Source organism: Diorhabda sublineata, chromosome X, assembly GCF_026230105.1.
Source record: "Diorhabda sublineata isolate icDioSubl1.1 chromosome X, icDioSubl1.1, whole genome shotgun sequence".
Taxonomy (NCBI): Eukaryota; Metazoa; Arthropoda; class Insecta; order Coleoptera; family Chrysomelidae; genus Diorhabda; species Diorhabda sublineata.
In genome coordinates this window covers 29,977,887-29,992,419 of record NC_079485.1, presented here as the reverse complement: position 1 = coordinate 29,992,419, position 14,533 = coordinate 29,977,887, and the positions used below count along the sequence as shown (strand labels likewise).

General features: G+C 31.9%; 1 protein-coding gene across 2 annotated transcripts in view; it reads right to left on the bottom strand.

The window, feature by feature from the left end:
• The window catches only part of LOC130451655 (la-related protein 1B), a 35,127-nt gene that overhangs the window by 15,690 nt on the left and 4,904 nt on the right, over positions 1 to 14,533 (bottom strand). For both annotated transcript variants that reach the window (XM_056790809.1, XM_056790811.1), the window contains exon 2: positions 8,822 to 8,875. In XM_056790809.1, the coding sequence (XP_056646787.1) occupies positions 8,822 to 8,875 (54 nt within the window). The remainder of the gene's footprint in view (positions 1 to 8,821; positions 8,876 to 14,533) is intronic.

The window sequence follows — 14,533 nt, the reverse complement described above, 5'->3', positions numbered from 1 at the left end:
AAAAATGAGTGCTGAAACTGATGAGAAAAGGCAGAAAGAGAATTGCACTCAAAGGGAGCAGAGCAAGCGCGTGAAGAAAGTTGCCTCAGGGTAAAAAATATGTTTGCATTTTTTATCTTTAAAATTTGATGTTTTTCCCAAAATTAACAACTTAAAAAGTCTAAAGATCTTATATCTTCAACTTTGGTATTCATTGTTTCAATAACTGCCTATATGCACGTCTGAAAACTAACCTTACTTTACTGAAACTTGTTCAAGACCCTCTATTGAATGTAGAAACAAATGATATGAAATTGTTCGTAGTTGTAAAAATGAATAGTTTTTGAGCACAAAAGCCTTCAAAGATCTAACCACAAACAGGAAAAATGACACTGAAGATAGCAAAATCAATTATCTTAAGATACGGAGGTTTAGGTTTGAACAAGGGGAACCTTTCCAAATAAAAATAAATGAATATTTCAATAAAATTTTGGGAGTTCCAAGTTTTGGACTTCTTGAAAATGACTATTAAAAAATTTAGGCCAGGAAGACCCGTGGAAGTGCGAACCTTGTTGACTACACAACAGGGTCAGCTTTACCCAACCTCTAGACAAATGACTTTCAAAAAAAGTAGTACATGTTGTCTCTACTCCTTTACATAACCCTCTATTTATCATGAAAACTTCAGAAAACTTCCAGGGAATCGGTGAACTCGTCAAACCCAGGACAACGAAACAACTCAAAGAAAACGACACCGTTGAACAGTTTTTTTATTAATTAACTTTTCCTTTTTAATTTAATCTCTAAGCAGAAGTAAAAATAAAGTGTATTGACAATACTTGGAGTAGATTCATTATATTCCTAAATTTTTTCGGATACATTTGAACTATGTCCACTATTTTGGATTTTTTGGAGTTTAGCATGAAGTTTGGTCAATAAAACCTATGTAAATGTCGTAATTTACTCCTTGAACTTTTTATTGAATATATACTGTTAAAAATGTTAACGGGTAATTTTATTACGAACTATGAACTTTTGTAGTTCAAAAATAGATAAAGTGGACTTGGTTCACTTGTATTCTAAATCCTCCAATTCTTAGTCGAATGTTGGAAAACGGATTTATTCAAGAGTTTTCTCGATAAACCCAAAACATACGTGTCGGAACAATCGAGACACTATTTTCCGTTGTTCGTATAATAGCAAGGAAAGAAAATTTACAATCCGCTGAGATTGGTTTGAAGACATATGGCATATAAGTTTCATGTAGAACAAAGTCATATATTTTTTTATTGATTTACGAGTTGTAAAAGTGTCATTTTTTTATAGCAATTAGTGAACAATACGTGACAAATTAATCTACATTTCAATTTCAACTGATAATTTTCGATATACAATCATTACATTCACATGAATCAACTAAAGCAGAATAGAGAAAAGCAAATATAAAAATTCGTATACAAGTCGTATATACATTATAATGTATACGAAGTCGGTCGACTAAAGTTTCTACGCTAGTTTCCGCCATTTTTATGTTACCATCTGTCAAAATTTTACATAAATCTCAATCTAAATACGAAAAACAAAGGTGGGAGACAACTAGAAACCAAAGAAAAGTTACTTAAATATAATACTGAAGTTGGTTCCCTGATCTTAAAATTGGTCATATGAAGACAGATAATGCTGAGTGTCCGAGACGTTCATTCAGAGGAAATCCTCCAAATATTGCTTATAAAAACCGTATCCTTTCACTTACTTGACGAAAGTACGTGAGATAGTTAATGTAGTAAAAAGATTAACCTAACACGTATGCAATGAAAGGTTAATGTGAAAAAGCTACGATTGTCAGGATTGATTAATGCTGATCAAAAGCTCGTTCGCATTTGAAATTAAAACAAATCTTCAAACTTGATCCAAGCGAATTGGTCCGTTGATATACAGTCAAAACAATAGATTTTCTTCGAGGAACGTATCCTCAACAATTCAAAAACTATTTTTTTCGATCATGACCAATAAAGTCATCGTCCAGTCTTTTGGAATTTCAAAGGGGAATTGTCATTGATAATATCATAAAGAAAAATGACAAAATTAAGCTGATAAATTTTGTTACTCCAAGTACTTACGATTCTCAAAATTAAAAAAATTGGTTTAGAAGTAAACTTATTTTTGTGGAAGCAGCAGTTATAGTCTATTTTTGTGTACGAGTGAGTAATAAACCCTAATTACTAATCGAAAACTTCGATCATCTCAAATATTATTACAAAATAATCTAAATATTTCCTGAAATTTTCATAAATGTACTAGAGCTAACACAATTGAAAAAGGTTTGGACTGGGACAAAGCCCTGAAGTGGAATATTTTAACTGTCTACTAAAAGGAGTGGTACGTCTATGGATCACGAGTTCTTCATTATTTTATTACTCTCTCATTCATAAAAATAGACTATAATTAGCAATATTAATTATTGCTTGAGTTATCCCTATCATTATTCAATCATGTCATTTTTATAAATTTAATTTGATCTAAAATTCAAATCCAATCGCATTAAGAACAAATATTAAGCTACACTTCCTTCATTCATTATCACAAATACCATTAAATCCTTATTTTTTGATAAGAATTTGATAACATTGTTAGTATGAAAATGCCTTACCAAAGTACATCTATCAAGTAATGTTTGTTATCAATTATATTGATTCCAAGACAATTTAAGACATTTCTCATTTTTTATTTCGTTTTTTTTTGTAATATATCAAAAATTTGGAGTACCACTCGAATTATTGTAGGCTACCTAATAAAATAATAACAAAAATTGACGTTTACACACATATATAGTCTATTATTATATACTACCGGTCAAAAGTTTTCGCCAGCCCCATAACTTCATTCATTCATTAGATTTGAAAAACAAATTTCTCTTTTATATTGTCAAACGAAGGTCGAAACTATGCGGTTCGTTTTCGGTGGCAAACGACAAGGTGTGACAAGTACTACCGAAAATTAGAAAAAAAGATCGGACGAATTTTTTATACTAGCAGTAATTTTCTTGACACATGCCAGCTTAAACTCGAATTGTTACACGAAAAATAGAGAAGAAACGTCTAAATTAAATTAAGAGATTGCAGTGGGATAAAAAACATAAAAATTGGATGCATGAAGAATGAGATAGAGTTTTATGGAGTGATATAAAAAAAAATTTTTGTGCGCAGGTCAAAGGAAAAACGTATGTTAGATCCATGGGTAGTCCCAACGGTAAAACATGGCGGAGGATCTGTAATGGTTTGGGAATGTTTTCGAGGAAGGGCGACTGGAAATTGAAGAGATTTTGAAAAAAGAATGCTATATAAAATATTAAAGGAAAATGTAGTCGTTCTGGCCAGCGCTTGATTGACAGAAAATTTATCTTCCACTATGATATCGATCGCAAGCATTCCTCGAAGATGTGCAAAGAGTATTTGATACTGAAAGTAATGATAAGTCGCCCAACCTCAACCCGATTCAGTTGTAGGACAAAATGGACTGGAAAGTCAAAAAGCAATGTCCTATTTCCACCTCATAACTCTATATGTTTTTTAAACTATAAATTTCAAAAACGATCACATTGTTTTTAATTGTTGTTGTCACATTTTATTTGTTGTGTATCAAACAAAATTTTTCACCGGTGGTACATTTTAATATTACGATTATTATATAAAGAGAACATATTTTGGGATTATTTTTTTTATATATTATTGTTTACTCGATATACATATTTTTAAAAAGTGCAAATATTTACTGATTTCCAAAATAACAAAAATAAACGTGTTGTGCCCAAATCATCCAACACCATCAGAAAATACATTCAAAAATATTTACAAAAATATTAATAATATTATAATATCCTGTTTTCATATGGTTTTCAGTAGGATTGGAAATAACCACATAATTTATATCAAAATTTATAGGTTTGTTCCAACCTGCTAATCTGGACCGTTCAAATGATGTTTTCCGCGCAATCTCCGGCTATGCACGGTACTTGCTATCAACCAAGTATCCGTTCCGGATACGGTTCACAAACGATTGGAACACAACGCGTATAGCGGTAACTGTTCGGTTGGAACATTGCGCAGAATAATCGTCGTACCAAGGACGGTTTTTTGATGGGTTGGAACGAGCCTTGTATATATTTGAAAAATTCTAATGGAAGATTATATAATATCGATATTAATAATTCAATTACTAGGATCAGGGCCGCCCCGGGGGCAGGGCGACTGAGGCGGTCGCCTCGGGTGCCGCGGCAGCGGCACTGTATAAAAGGAAATACGCCCTGCAATCCTGTTTATCGTGGGTGCACAAATATTCTTGTGTCCGCTAACTAAATTTTCTTACAATGTTTTTTTATTTCTTCGTTTATGTATAAAATATTATTTAAAATCAAAATATAATATGCATATAGCTGGGCGCCCCTTTGAAATTTCCGAACTATTCTCTGGTCACTCTCGGAAAAATACCAGTGTTTGATTGCAAAATGTGGAAGTATCTGAATAATTTCCGTCCCGACGTAGTAAGCGAGTCGCCTTTATAATACATGCTTCACCTACAATATGTTTTATGCCGTGACGACCTATTCCGAACTCTTAAGCTAACTCCCCCGGGAAAACTATTGGACTCGTCCGTCCACTCATGATCTAGAGTTGCGCACTGCCGACTACGCATAAGACATCGCTCACGCGCACGCGCGTCTCTACACACACATACGTCACACACCACACTAATGGTAATCGCCATTTCTAATCTGTTGCAGTTGTCTTTTGACTTGTTTTTTCGTCTTTTCGAATTATAATTTCTTTTCTGATTCTTACAGTGACACATTATAGTAATTTTCAGCAGTGTGGGTTACCATATCCATAGTGAAGTAATTTACCGCTGATTATTCAGTTATTAGTGCTTTACAGTACAATGTCTAAAAAGCTGTCAGGGCCGCAAAGACGTAAGATAGCCAGGGACGAGGAGGCTACAACTGAAGCGCTGCTTAAGTTGTAGCCTCCAAAGCTGATATCATATTTCGTTCCTAGTTCTTCATCTGTGATGAACGTGACTAGAACTAATGAACAACCATCAATCCCAGATTCAAATCCTATTGATGAGATTAATGTGAGTGAAGCTGACAAAACATTACCAATTTCTTCTCCTAAAACAACTGTTGACCAAATCAATTCAGATCCATCCTCTTGGCCAGAATTTATAAACAAAATTCAAAAAGATGAGCTAGTTTTAAAAGGTCCCTTGCCATTAAAGGCTGAATATAATTATCCAAAAAAATGCCCAAAAGGACATTTTTCTAACGATTCCAAGTTTCGCTACGCAGAAAATGGAGAAAAAGTTAAACGTAAATGGCTAGTATATTCTGAAGGCTCCAAACTCAGTCTACTGTTTTTGTTGCCGACTTTTTGAGCCTAACTCAAAATCACAACTTGGGCAAAAGTCAGGTTTTAATGACTGAAAATACCTCTCTGAACGATTAGGTTTACATGAAACTTCACCTGAACATTTAGTTAGTGGTACCATGGAAGAGCTTTTTAAGAGAGTTTTTCTTACCCCTTCTTGACAGTGTGACAAAACGAACCGCCCAGCTAAACAAACACTATTCTCTATGGGGTTTTCTGTACAACTTGGGAAAGCTGCCAGAAAGAGAAGAACTGATGAAGAATTGCCTAAATCTTCAAGAGTTTCTAACATTCCAAACTATCAGTGACATAAACGGAAAAGACTTGTACAATGAAATTATTCATGTTAAAAGTATAGTGAACCATGAAGAAGAAAAATCGAGTAAAGTTTTGTCTCAGATCAAGGTATTAAAAAGTATAAAATCACATGACCAAAAGGACCTATTTACTAATTTGTGGATTGCTCTACGTATCATGCTGACCATCCCCCTGACTGTGTCGAGTGCTGAGCGAAGTTTTAGCAAACTAAAACTTATTAAAACTTACCTTCGCTCCACTATGAGTCAGGAAAGGTTAAAGCCTTGGCTATCATATCTATAGAAAATTAGGTTGCTAAAAAATTGGACCTTAAAGACATTCTTTCATCATTTGCTAGAGCCAAGGCCAGAAACTTTCCTGTAAATTTAAGAAGTTCATAACATAAATGTTTTAAAGAAAAGTTTGGTTTGTCATACTTACGACAAAATATGTATCACACTTCGTAAATATAACAAAAACAAAATCAGTGGTTTTTTGTAAAATACTTTCTTACCTAGAAATACAAAAATTATAGCACTGCACAAGTCAAGACAAAAACATAAAGAAAAAGGTCATTTAAAGTAAAATTTTATAAATAATACTTCTTACAAATAATTTATGTTGAAACAACCAGAATGGCCTTTTATTTTCATAATTGTATTACCATATATTGCCACGTGTTTCGAGAATTTGTCCATGTTCACAGTGAAAATAATATTAGGATTTAAAATTAATAATATTTATTATTATTAATTGTTTTAAAGTTTTTCAATGGTAAATTTTTTTGCTACATTTGGGCCAAGTGATCATGGTTTAGGGATGGTTGGGTGGGAGGGGGGCGCTATTGAAAATCTTGCCCCGGGCGCCTTCTGACCTTGGGACGGCCCTGATTTGGATTTATAAAACAGAATTTATAATTTCACCATACTTATAGAATCGTTTCAAATATATGGAATTAACTTATATACTGTATTTATTCTTTTCAACCAGATAAAACTATCTTCATTATTCGTTAATCTTTTTTGTGGTACTGTCACTTTAAAAACAACCTTATCTAAGGTTATCTCTATCCTCATATATCGGTATCATCGTTGCCAACTCGAAAAATAAAGACATGAATTTAAATTAATTACTACCTATCAAGATAAATCCGCACCTGTTAATAATTTTATATTGAATAAAAATTTATGTGTTAAAAAATACAATTACTTTCAAATTTTCTCGATATTTTATCACTGCTATGTTAATGAAACGTTCTTGTTTAAACTTTGACGAGGTATTCTTTCCAAGAATGTCAAAAAGCTGTGAAAATTTCACGAGCCATTTAACTCAAAATATGTTAGAAAATAATAGTACAAAATCGTTATAACATGTCACTAGCACGTGTACCAACATCGAAAATAAATAGCCCGCGAAATTTAAGATAAACTATTTTCCATGTACGAGAGTTGATTCATTTTTTCCGCCACTGGTCCACAATTAAAAATTGGCAGATATTTTTCATTAGTTTCCATTGAAGTTGACACATTTTTCCTGCACAAAACTTTCTAATGGATTTATTTGGAAACAGGCTAAATTTGGAGAATATAGTAACTAATTTGAAGCCTGTCTAAGCTATTCGTAAAAACAGAACACCAATGACAAATTTTCTTTATTGTAAGTACAATTAAAACTTCAAATTTCCTTCAAACTTTATTTTGTAGCCATGTATGTATCCTTAAAATCTAATGGCCCACCCAGTATATCAGGATGTAAGCAATTAGAAAACAATTTTTTAGTATTCGGAAATTCTCATTAAATAAAAATTATCATTCATTGAATGAGCGACTAAGATTCATTAACAATATTAATCAATAATCTAACAAACTAAAAAAGAAATTAGTCAGCTACAATATCAGTAAATCACAAAATAGAATCAACGTTCCAGTGGCGGAGGGATCAGATATATTCAATTTTAATCAATTATAATTCAATATATTGATTGTGTTTTTCATATAATCCAGGAAATTGAGTCTAAAAATTAACCTAACAGCAACTTTTTCTTCTTTAGAGGAAATTCTCATTAAATAAAAATTATCATTTACTAAATAAACGACTACGTTTCTTTAAACAATGTTTATTTATAATCTAACAAACTAAAAAAGAAATTAGTCAGCTACAATATCAGTAAATTACAAAATAAAATTAACGTTCCAGTGGCGAAGGGATCAGAATTATTTAAAATATTTTAAAATAAAATTCTAAATATTGATCGTTTTTCATATAGTCTGGGAAATTAGGTAAAAATATTAACCTAACATCAACTTTTTTCCCATAAGGAATATTATGTCCCCAATCGAAAACATATAAACCCACTCACAATTTTTTAAATCAATACGATTAAAATCGACTATATGAAACATTCAATTTCTTTCCATTTTTTTATTATCATTTTCTAGCAATTTGTTTCCTTAAAATCTAATGCCGCCCCCCTGTAAAGCAGGATGTAAACAATTAGAAGACAATATTTTTGTATTCGGAAATTCTCATTAAATAAAAACTATCATTTACTGAATAAACGACTAAGATTCATTAACAATATTAATCTATAATCTAACAAACTAAAAAAGAAATTAGTCAGCTACAATATCAGTGATATTGAAATACATTGTATATACTTCAAATGAAACCGAATATCATTTCCTGAGGAAGGGTCACCAGCTGGGGACCTTAAGGTTCCACTGTTATCGATTACAATAGTAAACCAATTCCCGATTTGTTGCATGATAGACTGGAACCACAGCTCAAAGTGATATGATTTTTGCCATCATGATGTTGATGATGATTTACATTTCTCCGCTGGCGAAATTTTTTACAAGCATCGATAACATAGCTGACTAATTTCATTTTCAGTTTGTCATATAATTAAACCAAATTTTAAATATACTGAATTCTTTTGTTTACGGAAATAAACCATTCCTTTAATTAGCAATCATCGTATATCGTCCATAAAAGTTTAATTGATATTTGAATTTATTGTTTACACTTTTTTTTAATTATCGATTGTGTACTGCATATGTATACGTGTCCTTTGAATGTACCAATCATGGTCAATGTTATTTGTAACTAATAGAAAGACTTACCTCTGTACCATTGGTTCCTAAGCTGGGCCAATCTATATCAGTAAAATCACTAGCCTGAAATAAAGGTCCAGATGTTAACTTGCTGCACACATCCATAGAATCAAAACAAAAGATTAAAACTGCGCAATTCTAACAAAACTAATATAGGTTATGAACATTTAAAGTTTCCGCGAAATGTTTTCAAGTATTACATAATAATTATATTCGACCTTTTCTCGATAAACACATTGTTGAAACGCGAATAAAAAAATAAAACTGGTAGGTAAAACTGTTTCGGCGCCAAACACACTACGGATCTGAGAAATAATTAACTATTTTGCAATTCTATAAATACTCCCACTGAAATAATAAAATTTCAATATTATTTTCCACCGCTCGGTGTCGTAGATAAGACTGTAATAACATTTAATGTCGAGAATGTGCAGTGAAGGATGTTGAATTTATTTTATATGGAGCAATACGAAAAACAACTTTATCCATTTAATTATATATATTTCATTTAAAACATTCTTCTCAATACAGTTGTTCTCAAACTTAATGCAAAAAATTCGGGAGTGAGTAGATGACGTGAAAGACAGGATAAATGAAATGAAAATTTTTATATTATAGTCCGATGGAATTTGTTGAAACCTTCAATTAATTTCAAATGAAATGTTAGAAAATGGAAACGAGAGCTACTATCAAAATTAAACGTACAGGAACGTGAAAGAATCAAATGAGAAAGGCATATTAGAGTATAATATCTCTAAAAATAAAGCCAGTTCTGAAAATAATAAAGCAAAACCAGGTCAGACTGTTTGAGCAACTAGGCAGGATAAATTAAATGACAATTGTTTGATTATAATCCGATGGAATTCGTTGAAACCTTAATTAATTTCAAATGAAATCTGAAAAAGTCTATGTCTGAGTTATAATCCGATCAAATTAGTTTACCCCTTTGAACCAACTAATCATACACAATCCAGTTTAATATGAAATATGCAAAATGTTTATCGAAATGTTAGAAAATCTAAATGAGAGCTACTATGAAAATTAAACGTGCAGGAACGTAAGGATCAAATGAGAAAGTATAATATCTCTAAAAGTAAAGCCAGTTCTGAAAACAATAGAGCAAATCCATTTCAGACGGTTATTTGAGCAACTAGACAGGATAAATGAAACGAAGATTTTTTTTATTATAGTCCGATAAAATTAGTTGAAACCTTCGAACAAACTACTTGAGATTTTGAGGAATGAGAAAATAGAAACATTATTCCAATACGAAACAGCTCTCAAGTAAAAATAAAATAGGAAAGAAAAGCAGAGAAAATTCCCAAGCACAATTCTCGAGGGGAAAAAAATACAGAGCGGGGTATAATAAAAGTCAGTTGCAACAATAATATGAGCATATACAAAAAATGAATGGAATAAAATTGTTTGAGTTATAGTCTCTTGAAATTAGTTGAGGAAAATATGGAATTAACTGCATAAAACTACACGGTTGTCGCTGAATTTAAACGTGGTCGTAGGGACAGTGATGATGGTGAACGTTCTGATCGTCCAATTGAGGTGGTTACTCCAGAAAACATCAAGAAAGTCCACAAATTCATGTGGGACAGAGTGTTTACAATTATGCATGAACATTTGGCAATGAAAAAACTTATTAAAGTGGGTGCCGCGTTTACTCAAAGACGATCAAAAACAACAGCTTGTTGATGATTCAGAGCAGTGTTTGGTCATGTTCTTGCGTCGATATGTGACAATAGATGAAGCACGGATCGTTCACTTCAGTTCGGAATCAAAAGGATCAACTTCTGAGTGGACCGCAGCCGGTGGACCGCAGCCGGTGGACCAAGTCCGAAACGTCCAAAGGCACAACAGTCAGCTGGGAAGGTTATTGCTTCAGTATTTTGAGATGTGCTTGAAATTTTGTTCATCGACTCTCTCCAAAAGGGACAGATAATCAATAGTGAATACTACATAGAATTGTTGGAACGTTTGAATTCAAATCAAGAAAAAACCGCCTCATATGTCGAAGATAAAACCACTGTATCACCGAGACAATGCACCGATTCACAACTATGGTCAAACTGAATGAATTACACTTCGAGTTGCTTCCTCGTCCACCGTATAGTCCAGATCTGGCCACCAGTACCTACTGGCTATTCGCCGATTTCAAAAAAATGAGAGAAATTCAGGTCAAATGAAGAAGCAATTACTGAAACTGAAGCCTATTTTGAAGCAAAAGACAAATTCTTCTACAAGCACGGTATCGAGAAGTTACGAGAAGCGTTGGAATGACTGTATTGTTTTTGAAGGATATTACATTGATGAATAAAATCTATTTTTGGCAAAAAATGTGTTTTTCTTAATTAGTCACTCGACGCTTTATCAATGAAATATTTTAATAATGATCGGAAGTAATGAAAAATAAATTCTTTACTAAAAAAATTTGAATGCAAAACTCGAAAACGTCAATACATATCAATGTTTACTGAATTCCTTTTTATATAAACAAAATAATTAAGTGCCGATTAGGTGATTAGGCACGACAGAAATTCAAGTTGGAATGTTTTATTTGGCCTATCAGGTGTAATAATGATAATCTTTGCGAGTAATTGATGATTCAATAATATCAAAAATTTTAACTGAATCGTTTCTTGGGAATGTTTTTATTTACATTTGTCAGCTTGTTAAAAGTTATTTACAAACCAAGTGTTACATAAACTAAGAAAGAAAATAAAATAACTTCGATATAATAAATTGTTTCCCCTATATTTATCGCTGTGATAAGACAAACAAAACTGACAAAATTTATATATTTTAGTCTAGCTTAAAAATGAACTGCAATTCAAAAATAAATACCTACGGTCATCAAACTCATTTTTAAAAAAGGAACTTGTACATTATCCTATATAAAGAGATTCCAAAAATATAAAATTCTCAGTAATTATAACCCAAGGACATTGATAATTGTTCGAAAAAATTTTATAACAGATTTAGAAAGCACACAGAGAAAAACAATTTATTTGAAGGTGCAATTAACAAAAGAACAATTAGAAAAGTTAAATTTTTCCATCAAGAAGCAATGATAAATTAACACACGAAATCGTTTGGAATCCATTGTTTTGAAAATAATAAAAGTAGCTTCCCTTAAATGTCCGTCACTTTTTTCTGACTTATCGAAATGTCATGAAATTTTACCAATAGTCTTTTGAAAGTTGGTACTTCATAAACGTCGTATGGATTTGACAATGGCAGTGCCAACTATGTGTCAGTCACACGACTTATTGAAGTGATGTTATATATTAAAAAACTTGTTTATCATTGTTAATTAAATATGATAGTTGATAGTAGAGACAACCGTTTATGTAACCAAAAATTTTGTAATAGCCTTGGGCAAAGATGGTAGGGGTTTGAAATTTTCAAAACAAAAATTTCCTTTTTTGAGTGACGCTAAAATAAAGTACCCGACGTCAAAACGGTAATTAAAGATTTGGCATTCATTAACACCTTAAATGGAAAAAAAACTTGGTTGGAGTTTGTGGAAGTTACTGAAAACTTTTTAGGTAAAACATAAAGAAACTGAGAGATACACAAAAAAAAGATAATAACAGACGAAATACTTTCTATAATCCAATGGAAATGGAAAGTAAAAGGTAATAAGATTATAAGAATACCAGAGATTGATAAGAAAACAATCACGGAAGCCGGGACAGTATGGTATGCACATGAGTGTGCAGAAAGGGCAAATCTGTTGCTGGTCTGCAAGCAGTAGTGGTAGATGAAGTGCACTTAGTATCACTTAAGCTGCCCGGTAAAAATAGTATGAAACTACCAAGGACCCGGTAAAATAAAGTTCATGAAACTGGCATTGTTCACAAGATTGGTTGAAATTCGCTTTTGAGAACTATAAGCCTTATGATAGACGTGTTAAAACATTTTATAAAATAATTTGGTCGATACAAACATCGAAATTCTTGATCGTAAAAACAAAATGTTAGATAGAGAACTTTGGCATGTTCATAGCTGGAAAAAACAACTCGCCATTTCGCGCTGACCTCATAAAAAAATGCTTAATGCGTATTATAAATTGGGATGTAATGTGTCCTTGAAAATACGAGCATGAAGAGCGCTTTCAGATATCGCCACAATTGAAAAGCGCCCCTAAGGAAAATGGAAAACAACAATTCTTGCAGACACTCTAGGAAAAGTTGTTAATAGATTTGTAAAGTGTATTGATGATATACAAATATTTTTTCACGAAATCGCGAACATGATCTCGAACTCAATGATAAACAATGGTTTTTAAGACTTTTGTTCTTAACAGACATAATGAACCATTATAATGATTTCAATGTACACAATTTTTGAAAATGTGTGAGGAATGAGAGTTTTACTTCAAAATTGATATTATTTGAAACTGAAAAATTCCATTTCTTTCCCTTGTTAGAAAGGGAACATGAAAAAGAAAATACCGATGAACGTAATCTAAATATATTCGAAAGTTGGATTTCGGTCATTAAAAGTGAATATGAAAATCGGTTTCAAAGTTTTAAGAAGCATGTAGAAATGTTTACATTTATAAAAAAGCCCGATGAAATAGAAGAAAATATTATAAATTTGGAGTATTTTGAATATTTAAAAATTGACAATATTAGTCTAGAAATTTATTATAAAAATTCAAGAAATTGCGGAACGATTTGATTAAGACAGATAATATGGGCAAGCGAATAGCAAGGTTAGGATCTATAAGACTTGTATCAGGCCAATCATAACATACGGAATAGAAACCAGAGAGGAAACAAACAAAACGAAAAGCATGCTTCGGGTAGTCGAAATGAAAACGCTCAGGACTATAGTGGGAAAAACAAGAGTAGATCGAATCAGGAACACTGACATCAGGAAACAATGAGGGGTGCAAGACACCGTAAGATGGGGGAATAAAAAAAAAGATACTGGTAATGGAAGAGAGTAGACTGCCACGCATCTTACTTGAAGGGAAACCAATAGGGAAAAAAGAAACAGTAAATTTATTTGTCACAAAAATATGACGTGACTCAATTTTGTTCCAGTTTATTTATTTTTTCTTTAAGAATTACGAAAACCATAATCTTATTCACGAAGAAAAAAGTTTTTTCGTTGTCTAGTGTAATAAATACAAACGATTATTAAAAAAAATTATAATTTCTTTCACGGTTATTCCAAATTTTTTCGATATATAATTTAGTTAGTACAGATACGGTCCTGTTTAATATATGTGTAACCATCGTGGTTTCTATGTTCCATTTTTATTATACACTCTGTAATGTAAATGTAACTAAACAAGGATTTACATTAAGGAATACCCAATGATTCATGTTTTTGTTTGGAACAACTTTGAGGAAGTTTCAGAAATTTGCAGATAAATTACTGCAAGTTGGCATTCATGTGGATTTTTCATAGCAATTATCCATTTGCTGATTAAACAAACCGAATACAATTTATTACACGTTCCACCACTGATAGAATAGTTAATAAAATTGCTATATAATAATTTATTACAGGTAACCAATAATTTTAACAATGACAATTCAAAATCCCTTATTAATTTCAATTAACGACAACTACACCACTGTTAGTTAATACAAGCAATAATTCCAGTTGCTATATTTTAAATAATGTGAGGGTGACCTTGACATTTTTGTCCGAAACCAATTATAAAAACCTATTTCAACATTATTATGTCCAATG